This window comes from Porites lutea, chromosome 4 (assembly GCF_958299795.1).
Source record: "Porites lutea chromosome 4, jaPorLute2.1, whole genome shotgun sequence".
In the NCBI taxonomy this organism is placed as follows: Eukaryota; Metazoa; Cnidaria; class Anthozoa; order Scleractinia; family Poritidae; genus Porites; species Porites lutea.
Window position 1 is genome coordinate 39,122,637 of NC_133204.1, and position 22,186 is coordinate 39,144,822.

A 22,186-nucleotide genomic window follows, 5' to 3' on the forward strand; every position below is an offset into this window, starting at 1 on the left:
CCTTTACGGCTAAATATAATGGCGTTTTGAACAGAGCACCCTAAGTGAGACCAAAATCCCAAATTTACACCCCTAATTGAGACGACTAGCATCCCCCCCTTTTCATACGGGAGTTCCCCCGCCGGGCTTTTCATCTGCAAGGCGCGAGGCCTGCACATGTTTTCCACCGCTGAGTACAAACTGTAAAATCCCATACCGTCCAAGAAATGCGGCCTGTCACCCCTTACACGTTTTACTTCAAACATTTCCTTGCTCGTCGTACACCCCTTGCATTTTCTTCACTGGTATGGTAACTTTATTTATACACGATATTTCTTTCAGGTACATTTACATTCACGTATAGAAAAACTAACTACCTAACTAATCTAGAATCTAAGATAAAAACTAAAATAATAAAGATGAAAAGAAAATACCTGCTTTTCAAGGAGGCCGTGTGTAAAAACAACATATCGCTAATTAAATTAATTGTCAATCGAAATTTACGTCTCTTAATTTTCCCTTAAATGAATTAGGGGATGTCAGTTGTCCCACCACCAGAGGCAAGCTGTTCCATAACACACTTCCGCTGTAATAAATACTTCTTTTATAAACTCAGTACGAGGTTGTGGAACAGCGAGCCTGTATTTATTCTCTCTAAGGTTATAACTAGTTAAATCGCAGCGACGAACAAAAAGCGAAGTCAGATATTCTGGAGCAAAGTGTTATTTACAATGCTATGTATCATTATTGGTTTACTAACTACGCGCTGATGGACAAGTTTCGACCACTTTAAATTTTGATATAACTAAGAGAAGTGAAACCACAACAATAACATGGCCAGAAGCTTCAAAAATTGAGTCGAAAACAAACGGTAAAGTTTGAGTAATAGGCGGCCTTGAACATCCAGTTGAAAAATTTAAAATAAACACACCAATCTTCTGCAAAAGTTGAATCATGGCTTTTGTTTGATACGGTTTCAGTTCCTAAGACCAAACGTTTCGGACATCAACACGACACTTAACCTTTTTTAGTCTGCTACAGTACTGTGTGTTCCCGGGTAATATTTTTAACAACAAACACGAATTTACCCAAAGCTGGAAAACGGCGTTTGATTGGTCCGTACAGTCTACGAAGGAAAGTGGCTCTTCATTTCACCTTTGTGGGGCAGGAACGCGTGACGAAACCTAAGAACGTTTGCGTAGGATGGAGGCTAGAGTCGAACTGCATGGAGGTCTTTTACGAGGAACAGTCTGGATATTTTGGGGAGAGAACGAATTGTATACATTTTTAGGTTACATACATACATATATCCTTTATTATCGTTCCTTAATTAAACAAGCCTTTTCAAGGTTAGGTTTCAATATAAGTAAATCTATGTTATTTCTAAAAGTTCTTATCACACTCTGACTAGCGTAAATAGATGATTTTCACAGCGACGTCATCAAATTGTAAAGTGAAAATAGCGAGGTTTTACGAATTTTTATTTACACTAGATTGAAGATAAGTAAATTAAAAAGTAAATCTTTGTGCAAGATTCCATCCCCGTTGCATGTTTCGTTTCGAAAATACAGCAATTCGAACTTCTGAGTTTTCACAGTGCGTGACACCAAAATAGGAATGCTGTCTCGTTGAAAAAAGTCTCTCCTTTTGATTTTCAGCAGTAACGGTTTCAAGTATTAGAAGATTTTTTTATGCACACCTATGCTAGTTCTCGAGTAAAAAGAAAGAGCTTTTATAGAAAGTGTGAACTCCAGATGTTTTTGTCGATTTCCGGCGGTCATATTGGTGCACCAAAACGGTACACCAATATCGCGTCTCCATACAAAGTTCTACAAAGGTGCGTGAAACGTTTCGGCAAATAACTCAGAAACTGTGGGCCACAAAGACCTGAGACTAGGACAAATTGTTTATATACTAGTCTTTTATAACATTTCATTTTCTTGGCTTCTTCCACTGGACGGTTTTTATTTATTTATTTTTTTTGTAGCGTCAAAGTGAAAACGATCTATAATGTGAAAACAAAGATCAGACCATCGTATCATGTGGTCCCTTAGAAGAGGTTAAAACAATGCGGGAAAATACTAAAACCTTCATCCTAAAAAGTGGTCGCGGTCGCTTACAAGAGATGCTCGTTTACTATAAGGCTTTGAGTGGGAAAATTTTAGTGTTTTGGATAGGTGGTGGTCGTTTACAAGAGATGGTCGCACATGGAGGTTCGACTCTATTGTTCTCACTTTTATCTACTTATATTGCAAATCAAACCTTTTGGGTCACAGCGCGCCCGTTCGCATGGAATGGCATGATGCGCAGTCTACAAGAGAAGTAACTTGAGGCAAGAGCCATTTATGGCTCTTGCTTGAGAGAAGTGTGCGCGAGGTGAAAAGTGACGAGGGCAGAGGAACTTCAAAGTGCCAAGGGACTGGAAAAATTGTCCGTTATAACAGGGGCACGCTCAGGGTAGCCTGCGTAACAAGTGTTTCTGTGTGGTTTAGGAACATTTCTCGCGTGGCCAAAACCGAAAATCCCGTTCCTCGTCTTTCTTTGCTACGAAACCAAAGGCACTCTATGACTTTTGGTCGGTTTATAAGGTTGATAATCAGGGACCCGTTTCTCGAAAGGTCTAAAAACTTTTCGGGCCAAAGGCAAATTTTAGAATCAAAACCTGTTGAATAGTAGCACAGTTCGTAGCTCAAAAACCAGACAGTTTGCTTCAGTCGTTAACTGATAGTTTTATTGTATCATTTTCAAAATTGAAGGCAGACACGAAACAGCTTTCCCGGCGCGAAAAGTTATCGGAATTCGAACTTTCGAGCGACGCTTAGCCTATCAGTTTTCTGGGCGTAAATTTCAAAGAGAAGCTACCGCACCAAGGTCCAATCCGTTACCCCGTTTATATACTATTTTCGACAGAAAAGTTACCCCAGTCGTATATCTTCCATTGAAAAATGATGCCTTTTTCGCATACCTCAGTAACAGTTCAGTAACAGTAGGTAGGGGCAAGTCAAAAGAAGGCATGCACGCAGACATTTTTACTCGAACGTTAGAGAGTATCAGGAAAGAGGCTGCCGCTTATTGGCCTGAGTAGTACCTCCCGCCTTGGGGGGGGTCGGCAATAGCCAAATATTTAAAGGATACTTATGGAGTACTGCTCTTTATTATTATATTTTATTGATAAATACATGACTCGACAAGCTTAACGAAATTAAATAAGCCTTGAAATGTCTTAGTAAAAATTGACAGGATCAAGAGAACACCTTTATTTTCTCTTGACAGGATATATATGTATGGGTAGATGGATGACATGATAAAGCCGGCCATACTGCAACTGGTGCGCTTTCGACAGAATCATTCGAAGTCCTTAAATTGAAAATTAAAAACAAAGTTAGATGAAACATAAACTGAGCACAGGCCTAAATTCAGTTCTGCTGTTTTTCTCAACAGTGGTTCTTCCCTTCTAAACACTTTGCACGCATCTGAGACACGTATCTCCTTTACAGCCATCGGAGGAGACTACCGCGGTTATCAAGATTTCATCTGTACATACTGTATTTTCTCTATAAACGCCGGGACTAAAAGAGTAAGTTGTAAAAAAGCCCTCTCTGACATTTACTTACGGTATAATTAAAGTCTATAGGGTAAGATACACCGCTACCTTCCCTGACTCCCCTCGTCCCCATGGCGTTTGGGAACGTTGGACCAGCGCGAAAAGTTTCTCCGCTCGTGAATTCAGCCTTCGGTCAAAGATATTTTGATTCACGGCCGAACCTGAAACATCCCTCCGCACACGAGATAAAAAAAAATCTCAAGTACCCAAGGGTAAGATAAGTTAACATAGCCCTAGCTGAGAATTATATAACCCAGGTTATAAAACTTACTCCAGTTGTATACTGACCTTAAAAATTGGCCTGAAAAAGCGACGGCGAGTGTTTTTCTGGCAGTGTCGTTTGCATTCTTCATTACATGCTTTGGCCATGTTCTCGGTTTTATCCTTTCCAAGGCAATTTTCCTCACACCATTTACAGGCATCGAAAGGGGTCCGCTTTTCTGTAAGAGTCGAATCAAGTCTCAAAACAAAGTCACATTTGGCGGTTTCCATACAGGGAAGATTTTAACAGACCCTACACCTTTCTTAGACACGTTTTCATTTTAACAATTCAGTGCACAGTTAGGTCTTCTAAGTAAGAAATCGAAAGTTTTGAAGGTTGTAGTTCGTTTTCCTGTACCGAGGCTGTTTCCACTACTTTTTCCTCGCATGTCTCTTCCCGCGTTCCCCATTCCCCCCACCCCTCCCCCAAACAAAAAGCCATGGAATACAAATAAAGATGAATTAAGTTGACTAACCATCATCGTTAAGTCGGGGAAAGGCTTGACGTGAAGACACACACAGGATCATGGCGCACAAGGCGATGACCAAGCAAGAAGTCCTCATTGTTTAGACACAATACTGCGGATAGCCTGTAGCATTTAAGATAAGATTGTGTTAGTCTTATTGTAGCAATATGAAGGCGTTCTTCTTCTACCAAAAACGCCTGTTCAATGCGTTCTGCTAATGAGGAGTGGCGCCAAATGCAGAGCGCAGCGATAAAAAAGGAATAAAGCGCTGTCCTAACTCAATGAACAACAGTCAGTCGCCCATCCTTTCTGCCTCCACGAGAAAGCCACAATCTTCTACAAAATGTTTTAAAAAAATGGACTCAATCATGTCTAGTTTCAAGATGAAGCTCTTTAAAGCATTGGCAACTACAAATACTTCCCCTTGCCCCCCGCCCGAAAGACTGATAATGTTAAAGTCCGGCTGTCCCCGACTAGTCAACATTGACCAGGCGAGGGTGGGGCGAGGGGAGGGGTCATAGCGGAATGAAATCAAATTGATTTATTAGAGATGCTTTTCCAATTTTATTTGAAGGCTTGTGAAAAAATTAGATGTGTGTGAAATTTACAGGAATCCATATCAACAAAATCAAGAATTAGCTCATTCTTTCTTGTGTAGATTTTGCCCTTCCAAGAGCAAATCGGGACAAAGAGAATTAAACGAGCGACTTCGGCGTATGAACAACAAGGGGGAAAACTAACTCTGCGACTCGGTTGGCTAACGGGATTGGAACTCTTCACTATTCCAGGGTACTACGGATCTGCTGCAACTGAAAATAGGACAGCACTCAAACCTGGACTTCAACAGTGAACCTAAATTATACAGTCATGTAAATCTAAACACAGGGATAATAGTGCTCTATTTACGCCAACCAATCAACTTATTACAACATCACAAAACAAATGGAAAGAAAGCTGAATAAAAACTTCTGAAAACTGAGAACAAACCTGGATAAATTCAGCTTTAAAGTTCATATGCTAAACTAAATGACTCAAAATTAAATGTCAGTCAAGGAAATGAGTTTCGGAAATTACAAAGATTCAGCTCTAAAGCTGTGCAAACGAATTCGAGTTTCCTTTGCTCAGGACACCTTAAAATGTCAAAATAAAAACTACAAACGGATGGTATTTAAACAGGAGAAAAGTATAGTTGTTCATTGACTAAGCCGTATAATTATTCAGAAACCAATTATCCTTTTCAAACTAAACATTGAAGTAAATGTGTATAATTCAAGAGAGCTAAAACATCGCAATGCAAATTCAATGTAAATTACGGCTAAAACAACTTGAAGGAGAATATTTAAAAGCTAGATATGAAATTCGAGGCAAATAAAGAATACATGGAAAACCTCTCCTTACAATATTGAGCTTTCACTAGTTTGTTCTGAAGGAACGTCTTTGAAAGAAAACAAAATATATGTCGCCTAATGGGCGACTTTAATTTGAAGAAATATCAAAACCATGGTCTAAAAGTTGAATTTTAAACATTTTTTGTCAGTTCCAACATCATCGCTTCCTATTTTCGTTGTCAGTTTACAGAAAGTAGAGTGGCACGTTTGAATCGACTTTTTTCCTGTTCTATTTTTTTTCCCCTCGCTGTTTAGTTCCACATATTATTTGTCCCAGATAAATAGTTTGCTTGTTTCCCAAGATATTGAAACTATTCCTGTAGTGTGTTATTATAGCTAGGGTAAGCGATACCATCAACGGACCACTATAACCCAACACTAGCCTCAATTAAAGGAGGCCGTTTTACTTCTTTGTGAGAAATTCATTTTCAAGTAACAAGAAAATGATTGATCGAAAGATTGAGTGATTTGGTAGTTTCCCTTCAAATAATATTTAGTTTTACTAGCTGGCCTTGATATAAGAGAGCTTTTCAAGGTTTGAAAGAAAAAATATACAATACCTATTGTCCATGGACAGTATTAGTCTAGTACAGGTCGAGGTGACGAATACTTTATTAGCTTGGCTTGAAGTTACGCTTAGTTTTGCCGCTGGCCTTAATCAAAGTAAACTTTTAAAGTTTAGTGAAAATTTTTCATTTTTAAAATTACACTCTGATTACTCAACGGTCTAAACAGGCCCGCCGATGGTCACCTAAAGCCCCGTGTAAACGGACGCAAAATTGTGGGATGTTACATGTTGCGTCCGTTTGCATACCCTGTTGCATGTTGTTGGGTGTTGTTGGGAGTAGTTGCGCAAAGTTTGAAACCGGTAAGACGTTTAGCTACGTGCAAACGAGCACAAAAACTTCCAACATTGTTGGGCCCACAATGTTGGGAGTTGTTGGGTCCGTTTGCACGTAGCTAAAAATCTACAAACACTCAGAACAAGTTGCTGTTGCTAATGAATTCTTACTTGAGTTTTCATGGCAAAATTAAACTAAAGATGCCTGTCTTCGGTCGGAAAATGGATTAACTTAGTACGAATCATCTAAGAAACTATAGCTGACGCTGTGGAATATAATCTCGGCGATATAGTGTCCTTTCAGCTTAGAGGCTTTTGGAAGATGTGTTCTTGTCCCCGACAGAGGCAAAGTGGTTCATATGTTATGCTTATTAAACATATAAATCGTTAGTTTGACATCACAGCAGCGCGGGCGAATCTACAGGGAGGGCCCGGGGACTTGGGATTCCCCCTCCTCTCCCCTCCCCTCCCCAATTAAATGCAACGACTATGTGTCCTTAAAACTAGCGATGTTACCACAGATAAAAGCGCACAGCATTTATCTGGTAGGATAAAAGTGAAACTTGTGTCACATTTCTGTTACTAGAAAACATCTGGAACGTGGACAACGTGCCGGGGTAGGGTACGGAGCCATACCTTCTTGGCAACACAGAGTCAACCTGGTATCCCGCTTTTCAACAGTTTCCTAGCTCGACCGGATCATATATTGAGATTGCGCCACACAATGCTTGATTCAGCTAAATTAAAATATGGCCATTTCGTAAGGATTTTTTGTATTATTATTCAAAAGCAAAAGGTATTAGTTAGGATTTATCTTATGTATTAATTATGAAAGTTCTACTGCAAAAATCAACTCAATAAGTGAGTTGCGTGTAAATTTAGCCGAATTAATCGAAGCGTCGGAAAAACAAGGAGTCACTTCCTCTAGACTTTTATCGATATATTTTCATAAACACTAAGCCTCTTTTTGGTTCAGTTTATTTTTCGAGGACGCAGAGTACTTCTGAGATTTGTATGATTGGTCCCAAACGATTTCCCAACTACTTACTTACGCTCAGAAAGCAAGATGATAGCCGAGAATAGTTGATACAGCATAGGCATAGTAAAGCAAAAGCAACAAATTTTAATAGTAGATTAAATATATTGATAAATACTCTAAAAATCCCGCATTTAGATTGGCTCACATGCTTCGTTCCTCTCAAACAGCTCCTATATATTAGATATAGTGACTAGACACTAGACGGGTTTCTATATACCATTGTAAAATACTTGACAAATACCATCTATCCAAAATTGGAAAAGAATGCTAGTCCAACTTGTTCTATGTTACTAAAAGGAGGAACGAAGAACCTGAACTGGGAACGGGGATCGCCAACCATAATGATTCTAGGGTTATTTCTGCAGGCATAGCATAAAGACATAAAAAAAATTTTTTTCAAGTCGTTCACTCCATGTCCATCCTTGCCATCCATAATTTAAACAGACAACAGGAAAAATCGTTTCAAAGCCTAAATATAGTCTTAAATAACAAAACTGGGCCATTATTTTGGGAATTCAATACTGCCAAGACAAGCTTTAGCTTTTTGAAGACACAAATAGGCACAAAGCCTAAAACCCACTGTGGCCATCAAAACCAAAATTGTACGTAGTCACGAGTTTTCGACAAACATGAACCTAAGACTTGGAAAACAATAATTAGCCGAGGCCGTCCGTTCCACAGATGAAATAGTGATATGAAGGCCTTGATATCAAGCATTGTATTGGTAAACTGTCTGTTATCAAAATATCGAACACTTGTCTCGTTATAACATGATCTCATTGATCTGACCCATACCATCATAAACACACTCAGGGTCCACTCGTGAGAAAGGACCCTGGTTACGAGTTTTAACAGGAGATCAATAGAGAAACTGAAAATACTTGTTTGTTGTCGTTACAGCCGCCCACACGTTTAAGTCCACTTTCTTACTATCTCTCGCTTAGCCTCCCAATAATTTGCAAAATTTTTCGCGCAAAAAAAAAACCCGATGCCCGCCCATCGGAACATTTAAAAACGGGGTGGCCGCCGTTACGGGCTTTGGCCGACAGACTCTGCTCGCAAAAGTAGTACATGATATACAACTAGCAGTGCTCGAATATTTCTAACATTTTGCCAAAAATTATGTTAGTTTTTGTAAATTTTGCTCATTTTAGCAAAAAATGCAAGTTATGCTTCTACTTTTTATTTTAAACTTGGTAAAAAAAACACCTCAGAACCGTAATGCAACAAACTAGTAAACGGCAAACACGTTTACCGTATTCACAACTAGAGACTTCAAATAGTGCATAATTCATTGTAAACTGCCTGACTATCACTGTCTTGCAAAGAATTTGCAGTGATCTAGAAGAAATTAGATGTAGAAAGGTAGAACACGGAGACAACAAACTGTATAAAAACGGGGCCGTTGTCCGTTGAAGTAAGCGCTCTATAGCGGACAATCTTACGGAACTAGGGACAGTTGTTTTTCTGGCCTAGGCTGTATATTCGTACTTTTCTGTCGATTTTAGGCTAAAAATGTTTCTAATTTATTCTTAATTGTCTTCATTATAATTGTAGCTTATGGCATTTCTGCTTTAGAATGTGTTGGGTTCAGTCTTGCCGTTTAGTTAAAGTGTTAATTTTCTAACAATTTTAAATTTTACTTTATTTACAGATTTTCAGCACACAAAATTGAGTCCTTTTCAAACTCTCGGCCTATTCTCAAAATTTCACAGATTTAAGCCTCAATATTCTTATAAAATATATTCTCATAGAAAAAAAAGAGTGTGCTTATCAACATACCATTCTCGTTTAACCCCCATTCAGGTAAGTCCCCAGATTAGAATACACTCTTTTTTTTTTATAAGAATATTGTTTTCCCGGGCCAGGCTGAATATTCTTATTTTTCCGCCGATTTTAGGCTGTAAATATTCTTGTATTATTCTTAATTATAGCTTATGACATTTCCGTTTTAGAATATATTAAGGTATCAATTATAGTTTTGTTAAATATAGTTAGCTAGTTTTGCCGTTTAAAGAAAGGAATAAATTGAAAACGTATATTTGTACTGTATTTACAGATTTTCACCACACGAAATTATATCCTTTTCAAAATCTCAGCCTGGAGTTTATTCTTAGAGTATTCTTAAGATTTCCCAAATTTCAGCCTCGATATTCTTATAAAATATATTCTTATAGAAAAAAAAGAGTGTAACACTGGGGTCTTAATGCTAAACCGACCTACTGACATTATAGCCACAGCATTTTGTCCGTTTTTTTTTTTCAGCGAATAAACCGTCCTAGCGAAAAGGCCGAAACTACGGACAAATTTTGCCGACTGAATTGAAGAATTGCAAATTTTTCATCGCGCAGAGTCACAAGGAATAGGATAGGTCAACGCGATGGCTTGGCAGAGGGTTTGAGTACAATTTAGAGGAGGGAAGAATGTTGTGGGTTTCGCTCAGTATCAACCGCATTTTTTGTGTAGTCTGTTTTGCATTTCATTATCGCCCAGTAAGTATGACAAGTATGTCCAAGTATTCACTTTGTTTGTAAAGGCTCCTTATGGTTTTTAGAAAAATTTAGGGTATTTTATCGTTCTTTATAAAATAACTAAGATAGTACGCGCGTTCTGATTGATTAAAAACCCATGGTTTATTGTGCCGGTAAACTCATTGAAGACTGAAACATGCTTTAAAGTTATTTTATTAAGCAATAGACCACACTTTCTATGGGTTTACCGGCGTGATAACCCACTTGGGATGTTGGGAGAACACTCGAAAAGCTTGTAGTGAATCACTCGCCTTCGCCTGATGTACAAGCTTTTCTTGTGTTCTCCCAGTATCCCGCGTGGGTAAATAAACCAAGGTTCCTTATAATTCTCTGTAAGTTCATACATGCAGGAAACCATCCACCATGGCAAATGACTGTAAAAGCAAAAAAGTTCCGGGGACTCAATTTTTTTAGGAATGCATCGCTAAAATTTCAAAAGTCAGAGGTTTTGACCACAGCCTCGCTCAACGGTGAAAAACAAACCCGTACGTACCCGATGAGGCCTACGGAGGAATTAGAACCGAAAGAAAGAAATCCGGTAAACCACCAACGTCGCTACTGACAAGTAAATTGCGAAAAAAAAGATTGTCGATTTTATGACTGCTTATGACCCAAAGTTCAACCCCTTTACCGCGAGCTACCTCAAGCAGGAAAGCAAGAATGGGCCTTTCGATATAAAACACTACCTGGTGAACTTGAACTGGGTTACTCACTCTGCTCAACTTGGATCTGCAGACCCGGCAATACACGCCGGAAAATAGCTAAAATTTAGTGTAACAACGCAACCCGTCGAACCAGTGTTTTCTCTTCTAAGCAATTCAAGAGAGTAGATATCCTCACTTGTTTTTGTATCTCCCAGAGAAAATAATGGTGTCACAAGAAAAACATTTTAATGTTTTGACCAAATCCGAAGGGCTTTGTGCGCTTGGGGACTTGCGTTTGAAACAGAATGAACTCCTCACTCCCCACTTGGATACATCTCGAGTGTGATGGTCGAGTAAGGAGAGAAGTCTGTTGTTAAGGCAGGAGAGAATTCTCTCTTAGATAAAGGGATTATCCCCAATTATGCAGAGTTTCAGTATCTGAGTTCAACTATATAGTGCTGTAAACTATGCTATTTTTGTAAGTCGAGCCTGCTTTAAAGAAAAAGATTGACAAATAAATGACGTTTTGGCTTATTTTCTATTTTCTCTGATGAGAGATAATGGAGCTTCTGGCATCTGAATAAACAATATCAATGCTCGCATTTTAACAACGCCTGCCGAAGGAACGTTGATAGTTGTGCTTTATTAAATTGAGTCCATTATAAAGAAGAAAAAAATTGAACTGAATTTCAAAGGCAACTTTTTTTTTGTTTGGCAAACTGATGATTATGGTAAAGTTAGTTTATCGCCAACAAAAACCTGCGGACCACGTCACCCTGATAAGACATTATGGTATTAACGCGAGTATATACAATTTCATTCAATGAATCTCTTAAATACTTTTCAGACTGAGTCTATAGATTTTTCATAATTTTCCTCATTTTTTCCTTCTTCAGTACAGTGCACAAAATTGGTCAAGAAGAGATCATGGTTATTCACAAACAAAAGCGCTCACCAAAGTCAAGCCGGCTAGAGACCTTCATACTTCTCCCTCGAGCAAGACTGAGACCAATATCACAACTGATTATTTCATTAATCCTTCCCGCGCGCGGCAGTTCAGTGCATATATGATAGCAACGTCTGTTAGAATGGCGTGATGCCGTGACTTCAAAGCTTTATAAAACTCATAACAAGAATGACGTGATTAAAAATTACAACGTACAAATCATATGCGTACATGTTTCGAGCTTACAATCAGGCAAATCTTCCTTGTATTTCAAGTGAAACTTTTTTGAGCTGGCAGGTACATATCTCGGGATACATTTGAGAAAGTACATTTTTATACAATCGAATTAACTTCCAACCCAAAGTATTACATGGCATTAGTTTGTACCTCATTTATCCTTCTTTCTCTTACGGTTTCGCTAAAATTCAAAGCAAAGAAAATCCAAATTTTTGGCGGGTACAGCTCCTAGAATAGTCTCATCAGTGAACAGGGAAGCGTCAAACCGCTATGAAGGGCAGGAAAACCAAGAAAGCCCGAAATGAGCGCCGACGAGGCAAAACAGTAGTCTTAAAACACGATGACTCTCTACGTAGTCAGCAGTTCATTTGAAAGAAGTGTTTGTTAAAAACAGCACTTACCTAATCGGAGATGTAGCCTCTGCAAGATCGATCAACAACTGATTGTTCGTTTACATATTTTAGCAATTTTGTTAATTACTTGCTAATTATAGAACATTTTACTACGCTTCGGTTCTCTCATTTCACAATACAGTTCTTTCTGGATGAAAGGAATCCTGCTAATCACTTATTCAGCACCCGACAGCTGCTAACGATCGATCGTAACCATTTCTAAACTTTCATCAGTTTCGTTCATCAAGGATTACATTAGGAACACTTTTACCGTACATACTTGTACTTCCGACTTCAAGTTAAACAGAATCAAACAAACATTTGAGCTAATTTTTTTATATTTCCCGCCAACTGTAATTATGATAATTGGGAAACTTTGTCTCAATGTATTAATTATTAAAAAACTCTTGAAACATTCGGCGCGTGAATCAGCGGGCTGGATGGAATCTCTCTTCCAGAACTCAGCAATTATAGCAGAACAATTTCTGTCGATGTAAGGACGCTCAAATTCACTGAACTCTCCGGTTTCAAAGTCTCGTGATCTTGGTTCACTGTTGAAAGACCCGTTTACGTTGACGCAGAATGGAATTCTTTTCGTTCCGATACACCTGCAGATAATTTGTCCCAACTGACAAGTTATGTGGCTTTGTGGCCTATTAAAATTTTAAGCTCGACACAGAATTACAGTCTACCCTCTCCTTACGGACGCTGTATATTACGGAAAACTCGTTTAGTCCCAGAAATGCCAAAAATCACACATTCCCTACCTCTATAATACGGACACCTCTGTAAAGCGGACACTTGGTTCTGTCCCTTTGGTGTCCGTATTAAGATGACTCGACCCAGTTTTTTTGGGGAGGTACCATCCTACTTTGAAGCTCTCTGGTATCCCCACCTTTACTTTTATCGTAAGTCTAACACATAGAATGGATAACATATAGATCAATCTACAATATAACATAAAATTTTTGGCCATCGGAGTAAATGTCACGTGGTTATAATGCCACGCCCCTTTGAGGTCTGAGTCGAAAATCTGCTGTTGCCGGCATTTTTACGTGAAAATCTCTCGGCTGCACATAGTGCGCATTAGTGCCTTGCGCTGAACAGAGTTTCACCAAAATCGCAAAGACCCAATTCGAGAAATTCAGCGGTTTCCAAATTTAGGTCATAATTTATGCGAAAATGATAAGCAAACTTTACACGGATTATATCTAATAAACTATATGATTTATCTCTTTATTTTGGGGATCGTTATAACAGATGGGTCCTTGCAAGTCAGCAAAACAATTTAGGGCCTTGTAAATGCGCGCGATTTCGAGCAAAGCAAACATATAGAAATTATAGCTTTCGCTATTTGTTGACGTTTGTCAGCGTTTAAGAGTCAATCTCACAAAAAAAGCATTTTCTTAAAAATTCGTAGTTTTTTTTCCTTCAAATTTTTTCAGCGCCACAATTGATTAACTAACTACCCGGACTCTGAATTTCATGGTCATTGAAAAACTGTGACATTATCTTTTATAAGCCCAAACTTGAGTAAACATTGAAGATTTTTAGCGTTTTGGCTGAGTTAGTGCTTTGGGAGTTGTCTATTGTTTCTAGTCTGTCATTATACAGCATTCTTTTTCAGCACGCGTGCAATGGCCGCGCTTGGCTGACTTCGGAATATGATAATTTTGGTACAGTGAGACAGGCCACCGCGTGATACATAGAGGTTTAACACACAATTTTTAATCAATTCTCGTGCCTCTTGTGCCTTTGCAAAAAAATCAAGAAGTGCTACACACTAAATCTACTTACTATTAAAAAAATATCATTTTTTCATAGGTTTAATGCAAGCCAATAATTAAACCAACTCGTGACGGGAATCCCTTCTATTTTCTTATACTAAATTATCATATCTCGGTGAGCATTCAGAAGTCAGCCAAGCGTGGTCATTGCACGCGTGCTGAACAAGAATGCTGTAAAATGACAGACTAGAAACAATAGAGTAAAGTTTGCTTATCATTTTCGCATAAATTATGACCTAAATTTGGAAACCGCTGAATTTCTCGAATTGGGTCTTTGCGATTTTGGTGAAACGCTGTTCAGCGCAAGGCACTAATGCGCACTATGTGTAGCCGAGAGATTTTCACGTAAAAATGCCGGCAACAGCAGATTTTCGACTCAGACCTCAAAGGGGCGTGGCATTATAACCACGTGACATTTACTCCGATCGCCAAAAATTTTATGTTATATTCAGGACAACTCGGATTAATATTAATCGGATTAATATTAATCCTAACGATTATTATAATCCAGTAATAGATTATTATAATCTAGTAATAGATTATTATAATCCAGTAATAGATTATTATAATCCATTACTGAGGTTTGACCCGTGCATTGATCAATTAGGATTACTATTAATCTTATGTAGGATTAATATTAATCAGATTAATATTAATCCTAATATTAGATCCAGTAATAGATTATTATAATCCATAACTGAGCTTTGAGCCGTACCTTAAACGATTAGGATTAATATTAATCTGATAAATATAATCCCACATAGCTCAAATTTGTACAAGTCTCTCAATAAAGAAAATATTCTATTCTAACCACGACGAATTTGCTACTTGTGCTAGTAGTTTGTGAACAAAACTCTTAATTACATTCAGTCAATAACCGCACTCCTTATTATACGTTATTATATTTTAGTAGCAGAAGTCGGCAGTTGTCTCAGCTCTGCTGGTAATACAGTTGCAACTAAATTTTTTGTAAAAACACATGCCCACCGCACGGATTCGCTGGCCCAGAGGCGCTCGTTCCTTTTCATTTACTTCTAGGCTCAACATCGCTACCAGCTCTAACATATACAAGTGATCGTGTGACTGATGTGATCAGTGTTATGTGCCGTCAGTCCCTTGTTCAGCGTGTAATGTCTGCAGTTTGTCTGTCATAGCTCTGATCTGGATTATAATAGAGATTAATATTAATCCGGATGATTATTATTAATAAGAATCTAATCCTTCCAATTTTTGCCGTGCCTTAATCTATTACTGGATTATAATAATCTATTGCTGGATTATAATAATCTATTATTGGATTATAATAATCTATTACCGGATAATAATAACCATATTATAATCTATTATTATTATAATCCACGGATTAATATTAATCCGAATTGTCCTGTATATTGTAGATTGATCTATATGTTATCCATTCTATGTGTTAGACTTACGATAAAAGTAAAGGTGGGGATACCAGAGAGCTTCAAAGTAGGATGGTACCCCCTAAAAAAAACTGGGTCGAGTCACCTTAAAGAAGTTTGACTGCTGACTGAGTTCGTGTTGGTCAACTAATTTGAATGGAGCTATATTGCTGTTTCTTGAGTTACAATTTCAGGCAACCAAGAGCCTGGTCCAGTCTAACGGGATTTTTCGTCTTTTTCTATTCATTTAGCCTGCTCCAGGCGGTCAGATTGGGGGAAGGTGTGAAGAGATATAAGCAGGAAAAGCAGTGACTGGGTAGTGCTGACCACTATTGGAACGCCCGGAACAGACTAATAAAAATTTATTTACCTTTTCAGCTTAGGAAGTGGGATAGGGGCGCAAATTTAACCTTTTATGCAAAGCTTCTAAGGGCTGAGCTCGTTATGGGCTGGAGTAAAGTGTATTCCCTCGTATTGTACCTTCAACTTAAATCTTCTTTTGTTTGAAATAGATTTCTAATTTCCAATAATTTCAAACATCAAACACCTAAGAAATTGGATTAAAAACCGAAGAGATTTGATGATTACTAACACGTGGCTTTGTATATTCCCTCAACAACGGCCATGTTAGGACGAGATAACTAGCTAACTGAAGCGTGCAAAAATGCCAACAACTATCATTTCGTTTTGTTGTTAAACCCAAGAAAGAAATAGTGCTATGTAAAAATTATCCTATGGCCATAGTTGAGAATGGAGCTGCAATGCTCCCCAAAGCGTTCGTGGAGATTGCGCTTGGTCCCCCCAATGTACTGTTTGCTGCCTTTTTTTGCATTCAAAAAGGGAGATAAGGTTTTTGGATTTACATTTTAAGGGGTCATGCATACGTCGTTTCTCTTTGGTGGAGGAGAAAGTGTAGCTGGCTAGACTTTGCTTTAAAAACGGACAGGTAAGGCAGCGTGGATTAATGCATTTTGAAACGCGGGGAGATGGTTTTTCTAGTTAAGTTGTATGCTGCAATCACGTAAAGTGCTTCTAACAAGTAGGTCACGAAGGTTGGTACTCCTTTTAAAAGCAACCATGGGTGGAGACGGAAATATTTGTCTGCAGCGATTAGCCTGTTCCAGGCTCTCAGATAGTATAGTGCGGACGTATTTTAAAAAAATAAGACGCGCGTTGGACTTGGGAAACGGGGCGGTGGCGGCGAGAAAAATGTCTCTCCCCAGCCCCCGCGCGTTTCACATTTCTTTTTACTGAACGACTTTTCAACACTATCTCGGAGCCTGGAACAGGCTAGCAGCGATTGGATGATTGAGGATGTTTATATTTTTTCGGACAGTGGTGGAAACGTTAGGAAGAGCTGGATTATACGTGATGACAAACAGAGTGCGGTTTGAGTTGTTGTTTCTAGTAGCTTTACTGAAAATGCAACCCCATTATAGTCAATCCCAGTCGTGGAAATGCGACTCCATCCCGGGGGGGGGGGGGGCACTTGGGTATTTTTTGGGCGGGTATGTGCCGCCGGGGACTCCAAATTGGCACCCCGTTCTAAAAAAATTTCCCCTAAAATTGATACCCCGTTCTAGAAATGGGCCAATTTTTTATACCCCGTTCTAGGGTGCAACAAGAGTACAACAGTTTGCTTGTTAATGCATTGAACCCAGGAGCCCGTATTTTTTATTTATTTTTAAAAGCAATCTGTTCTTGAATAAAAAAGTGAAATGGCTGCTTACAAAACTGGAGCTTTCGTACTTTCGAAATATTATATCCCGTTCTAGAAAACGCCTCTGAAATGGATACCCCGTTCTAAATCAGGAGCTTCAAAATCACGACCCCGTTGGGCGGCACATACCGGTATAGGTAATGTATGGGAGTACCCCCCCTGGGCTCCATCCAATGGAGCCAATAGCCAGTTCACTGTTCTTTCTATTTCGAAACAAGAGAAGCACTTCCGGAGTCAGATATCATCCACTGATCGCAACAATCTTTATACCGCTCGCTGTCGGGGTTTCAACTTAACTGCGTCATAACAAGATTTATACCTCAGACAAAAACATCGCGAAGCAGTATAAACATCAGCAACAATGAAGATTTTGTTGTTAGCTGTTTTACTGGGCCTTGTTCTTTCTGTTGACTGTAGACGACGTAAACCGCAGAGAGGAGGTAAATATGGACTCAAAAAAACAAGAGGTACGTCTATCATAATGATCAATCTTGTCGTCTTTTTTGCCGATAGTGTAAATACTTTCCTAAATACTCTTTCTAAGCAGAATCTTAGAGTCTTTTCCAAGTCACTCCCGACCAACAAACGTATCGGGCCTTAGACTTGCTACGAGTCGACCTCTTGCCGAGCGGAGCGAGCCTTGTTTGGCGGCGAAGCGGCAACCGCCAGCGACGAAGTCGCGAGAGGTCGACCTTCGTCCCGCGCCATATCTAATCCGACAAAGGACCTTTTGAAAGTCCAGTCGGGCCTTTGTGCGTAAAGAGATTGAATGAAGATTGAAGAAATCGTCCCTCAGAGTTGCAATTACTACGCTATGAAGAAATGGACTGTCTTCAATCCGCCGGGTAGAGTTTTTGCGCCGTTTTGGTCTGAAAACGGTTTTGGCCCGGAATCGGGTACGGTTTTCGAGGGAACTACAGGACTGTATGAACGTATTCATCCTTTCAATTCCAAATGTGTTAGGATGGATTTCCACTGTCGCGTAATTTTTCAATGTATGAAATGTCGCGCGTAAACATAAAAGTTGAACCTCGCTCAACTTCACGTCTAAGCTCGACACTCTTGCCTCTAGTATATTTCCGCGAGAAAAATTTACGTGCGTGTACACGCACGTTAAAATTTCGCGACAGTGCAAACCCACCCTGAGAAAGAAAGAGAAGTACGCGAATTCGAAATGGATTTTAAGAAATATTTTCTTGAAAATGACACTTTCTTGTCTGAAGTAGACAGGGGCACCCAACGAGGATATAGTTCAAAACCACTTCACATAGCATTGTTGAACGTATTTTAGTATTTAAACGGTAGGTATAGGCATATTTTTATCCTCTAAAAACTTTTCATCTGTTCGGATTTCCTAGCTGAAAGTCTAGTGATCCGAAAATTATACCGATCAAAACTTACCTTTTCGAAAATTTCAGCCAGGAAAAGGCTCCCGAAAATTCTAGGTGGCCTTTTTCAGGGTAAATATCCGTTTAAAATGGGTAATTATACCATTTTGTAGATGTTCGAAAATCCTAGGAGAGGCAGGCAAGCAAGAAATTTTACAACAAATGTTCCGAAAATTCTAGTTCTCAAATCGTCTTCCGAACAGATATTTTCCCGAAAATTGCCGTTGGGTGCCCCTGAGTAGAGTCAGGATTTGGAGAACCGGGAGCAAACCGCACCAGGAATTCCCAGGAGTATCCCCGCGGGCTTTCGGATGCAATTTTGCCGCTTACGTGTGTCCCGAGGGCTGGGGGCACGAGTAACGTGCCACTGAACAGAATACGGTTGTTCCCTTTAGTCTTAAACAAGGTATTCAATTTCACTATTAAGCGTCTCGTCAAACAGGGTGTCTTTTTGGCCCTGAAGCCTTTGAAGGGTGTGAAGGTTGGCGATCAGCCACCTGTGGTACTAACAATATTTTCGAAATATAAAACTGAATCCGTTAGGTTATTTTAAAAAATTGCTTTCACCAGTATATATACATAAGCGAACTGACGTCAATTTTGCCAGTATAACTTTCCCCGAGGAATAAAGTTCTGATCGTCGATCGCCATGTTTGATCATAATGCTCGTTCGAGAAGAAGAATTTTATGAGACAATGTTAGCAGGTCTTTACATCCCCGCGAGGAAATCATATCGCTCGGGCAGTGTAGCCAGGATCTAGTAGTATGAATCGCAATTGCACGTGATTCTTTGCGTAGGTTCTGGAACTGGTTCGCTGAAAGCAATTAAAGCTTAGAGATAAGATCTTCCTCTCACATTTCCCTCGAGGCTTTATGACTTGTTTCTACGAGCGAATCCTACACCATACGACATACCAACCCCACCTACGAAGGATGTATTTCTTTCCCTTGGCTTTTCTTCTGTGGCCCAGGGGGCGGGAGTACTCCGGATTTCAAGTGACGGTTATAATCGAATGGGAGCAAAAATCAAAACCCACTGCAAAAGAAATCCCTACGGCTTCCAATAAAACCCCCCAAAAATCTCTGGACCAAAAATTACCCCCTAAAAATATCCCATGCCGAATTTCTAGAAAGCAGAACAAGTTTGGTTCTACTTTATTCGCAGAACTACGCGGCCGGAATGTGCGGGCACTACCACGAATCTTCAGATTGTTTTGAATAACCCAAAAAATCCTTACTTAAAAATAATTGCCGAATTTTCCTACCCTTCTCCCTCTCCCCCGGACCACAATACATATCATCCCCAGCTACGGAAAAGATCTCTTTTCCTTAGCTCTTCTGTGGATGCCAGATTACAGGCCTATGTTCACTCAAAAGTACTTTGCGCGCCTCACTGACTATAAGACAAAACGGAAAATCTGCGAACTCGGCAGTGGGCGCCATGAGAAAGCAGAGAGACGAAATTCACTTGTGCGTAATTTGGGATTGTTTTTTCTTTTGTCGTTTTGTGTTTCTTGTTTTTTTCCAAGCTCCGTGCGATTGTAATGTACTTCTATAACTCCCACTAACGAGGTTTCCGTTATAGATCCGTTCTAAAGGGGCTCCCGCGAGGGAAGTCAGTTGACAAAAAAGGGCATATAATAGGTCAGGAAATCATCGAAGACAGATTAACTCAGCTCTCGAGTCATGATGAAAGAAACTTTCTCTAAATGTATCCGTGTTTATTGACTTTATTTTTATCATTCTCCCCTCATTTTGTTAGTCGACAGGTGCTTCATATGGAATTGCAAGAAGCCTAAGTGCTTAAATGTGCGAACATGTGATCAGTGTAACGAGGGATTCATACGCGTAGAAGCGCCTCTTGGTTTTGCCTGTGCACGTAACTGTCCTTTATCACACACGCAAGTCAGCAAAACAACGTGTGTCAGAGGTTCGTATAAGTCGTATTTAAGTTTCCACTTGCAACTACGCCGCAGTCAGAATCGTTATCAGACTAGGGAAAATCAAAACGGCAGAGTCTTAAACAGAGTAGCCTGAGTATCAGGCATTTGGGGGAAAGGGCGAAGAGAGAGGCGAAAACAGCAAAGAGAGAGGCGAAAAGGGGAGAAAGCGAGTGGAACAAACGCCTTCCTTTCTCTCTCAGTTCTCCCCCTAACCCCCCTCAAATCTCAATCTCCTCTCTCCTAACCCCTAAGAAAGGCCTGATACAGTAAAACCTGCATTTTTCCAAGTTAGCCTAAACAGGTTCTTACAATACATAAATGGTAAGTAAAACAAATTTAGCCTGGCTATTTACTAGTTTGTTAAATAGGTTCTTCATTTCTAAAGAAAAATGCATTACAGCTAAGAGCATCTAGTGGTATATATATTCAGCTTATTCATTGAATAAAATGTGCGTATCATTATATTGCAGTTGGAGTGACAAAGTGCCTTTTTGTCGTCTGTAAGGATCATGAATGTTAACTTATCTTTTTACCTAATTGTATATAATTTTTTATATGGATTTTAATTTAGAAAATAAGAACCTGTTTCAAATTTTAGACTAAACAGCTTCTTGTATAGAGAGGGCCTAACAGTTTCCTAAAAACCAGGCTCTTAGTCGTGGGTTTTTACTGTACTCAAGTTATAAAGTCAAAGAGAGTACTAGTCTTCTATTTTGTGTATGACCCTGTCGCTTACAATCTAGTGTAAACTATTGTAGCTTGCGCAGTCACAAGCTGAAGCGAAAGAATAAGCCAAACACAATGGCTTAGATGGAGCACTGTGATTGGTTTATTCTGCTTCCATTGGCAAATCCGACAATCTGGTTTTCATTAGATCGTAAGCGGTGGCCGGGGGAAGTTATAAAGCGGAATAAATCATCCAGGGGGGTAGCATTCCTAGTCGCCGCTTCATGCTATGGAAACCGGGTTAAGCTTCGGCCGTTATTTGAGCCTTATTCTTTTTGTTCTCCTTTCCAATAAAACATAACTGTTTGCAAACGATGAATATATGAATTTCATACATTTAAACGTCAGAATGAAAAAAGCTCTCCATTTTCTCGTATTGAAGGACTTAAATTACGAAGTGTGAGTCTACTGTAAATTAAAGTCGGTATCAGTTCCTGCTGAAATTGTTTTCCGATTTTTAGCATTTTAGAGAGTCATCACGGTAATTTAATGTATCAGTTCTTACCCTTTATCCTTGAAACAAGTTTTCTTTCTGATTTTTCCTTAGCATGCACCAAGAATTGCAAGAAATGTGTAAGAGGTTCTTGTTACGTTTGTGATCGCGGCTATGTGCTTTCCAAAGGCACCTGTATTCGCAGATGTCGTAGAGGATACAAACTATTAAACGGGAAATGTTTGAAACAAGTACCATTAAACAAACGTAAGTACCATTAAATGATAATATATAGATATAGCCAGGGCTAAAAGTGAAGCTCCCGTTAATAAATTTATCATTCAAATCAAACAAATCATTTAACTTAAGGGCACATTCATATGACCTTGTGGGAAAGGCTGAGTGATTGTAGAGAAAATATAATTTGCAAACAGTCCAAGAATGAAACAAATTG

General features: G+C 39.2%; 2 protein-coding genes and 1 long non-coding RNA gene across 3 annotated transcripts in view; 1 reads left to right on the forward strand and 2 right to left on the reverse strand.

The window, feature by feature from the left end:
- LOC140933545 (annexin A5-like) overlaps positions 1-22,186 on the reverse strand; it is a 330,251-nt gene that overhangs the window by 81,129 nt on the left and 226,936 nt on the right. The window lies entirely within an intron of this gene.
- LOC140935658 (uncharacterized) lies at positions 3,115-12,388 on the reverse strand. Its single transcript, XR_012165233.1, has 4 exons — positions 12,339-12,388; positions 4,321-4,434; positions 3,872-4,023; positions 3,115-3,336 (listed from the first exon to the last, which is right to left on the reverse strand). It is a non-coding gene; the product is annotated as an uncharacterized lncRNA (long non-coding RNA).
- LOC140935659 (uncharacterized) overlaps positions 17,548-22,186 on the forward strand; it is a 6,633-nt gene continuing 1,994 nt past the window's right edge. The window contains exons 1-3 of the mRNA XM_073385229.1: positions 17,548-17,709; positions 20,393-20,560; positions 21,847-21,999. Of these exons, the coding sequence (XP_073241330.1) occupies positions 17,604-17,709; positions 20,393-20,560; positions 21,847-21,999 (427 nt within the window). The 5' untranslated portion in view covers positions 17,548-17,603. The remainder of the gene's footprint in view (positions 17,710-20,392; positions 20,561-21,846; positions 22,000-22,186) is intronic.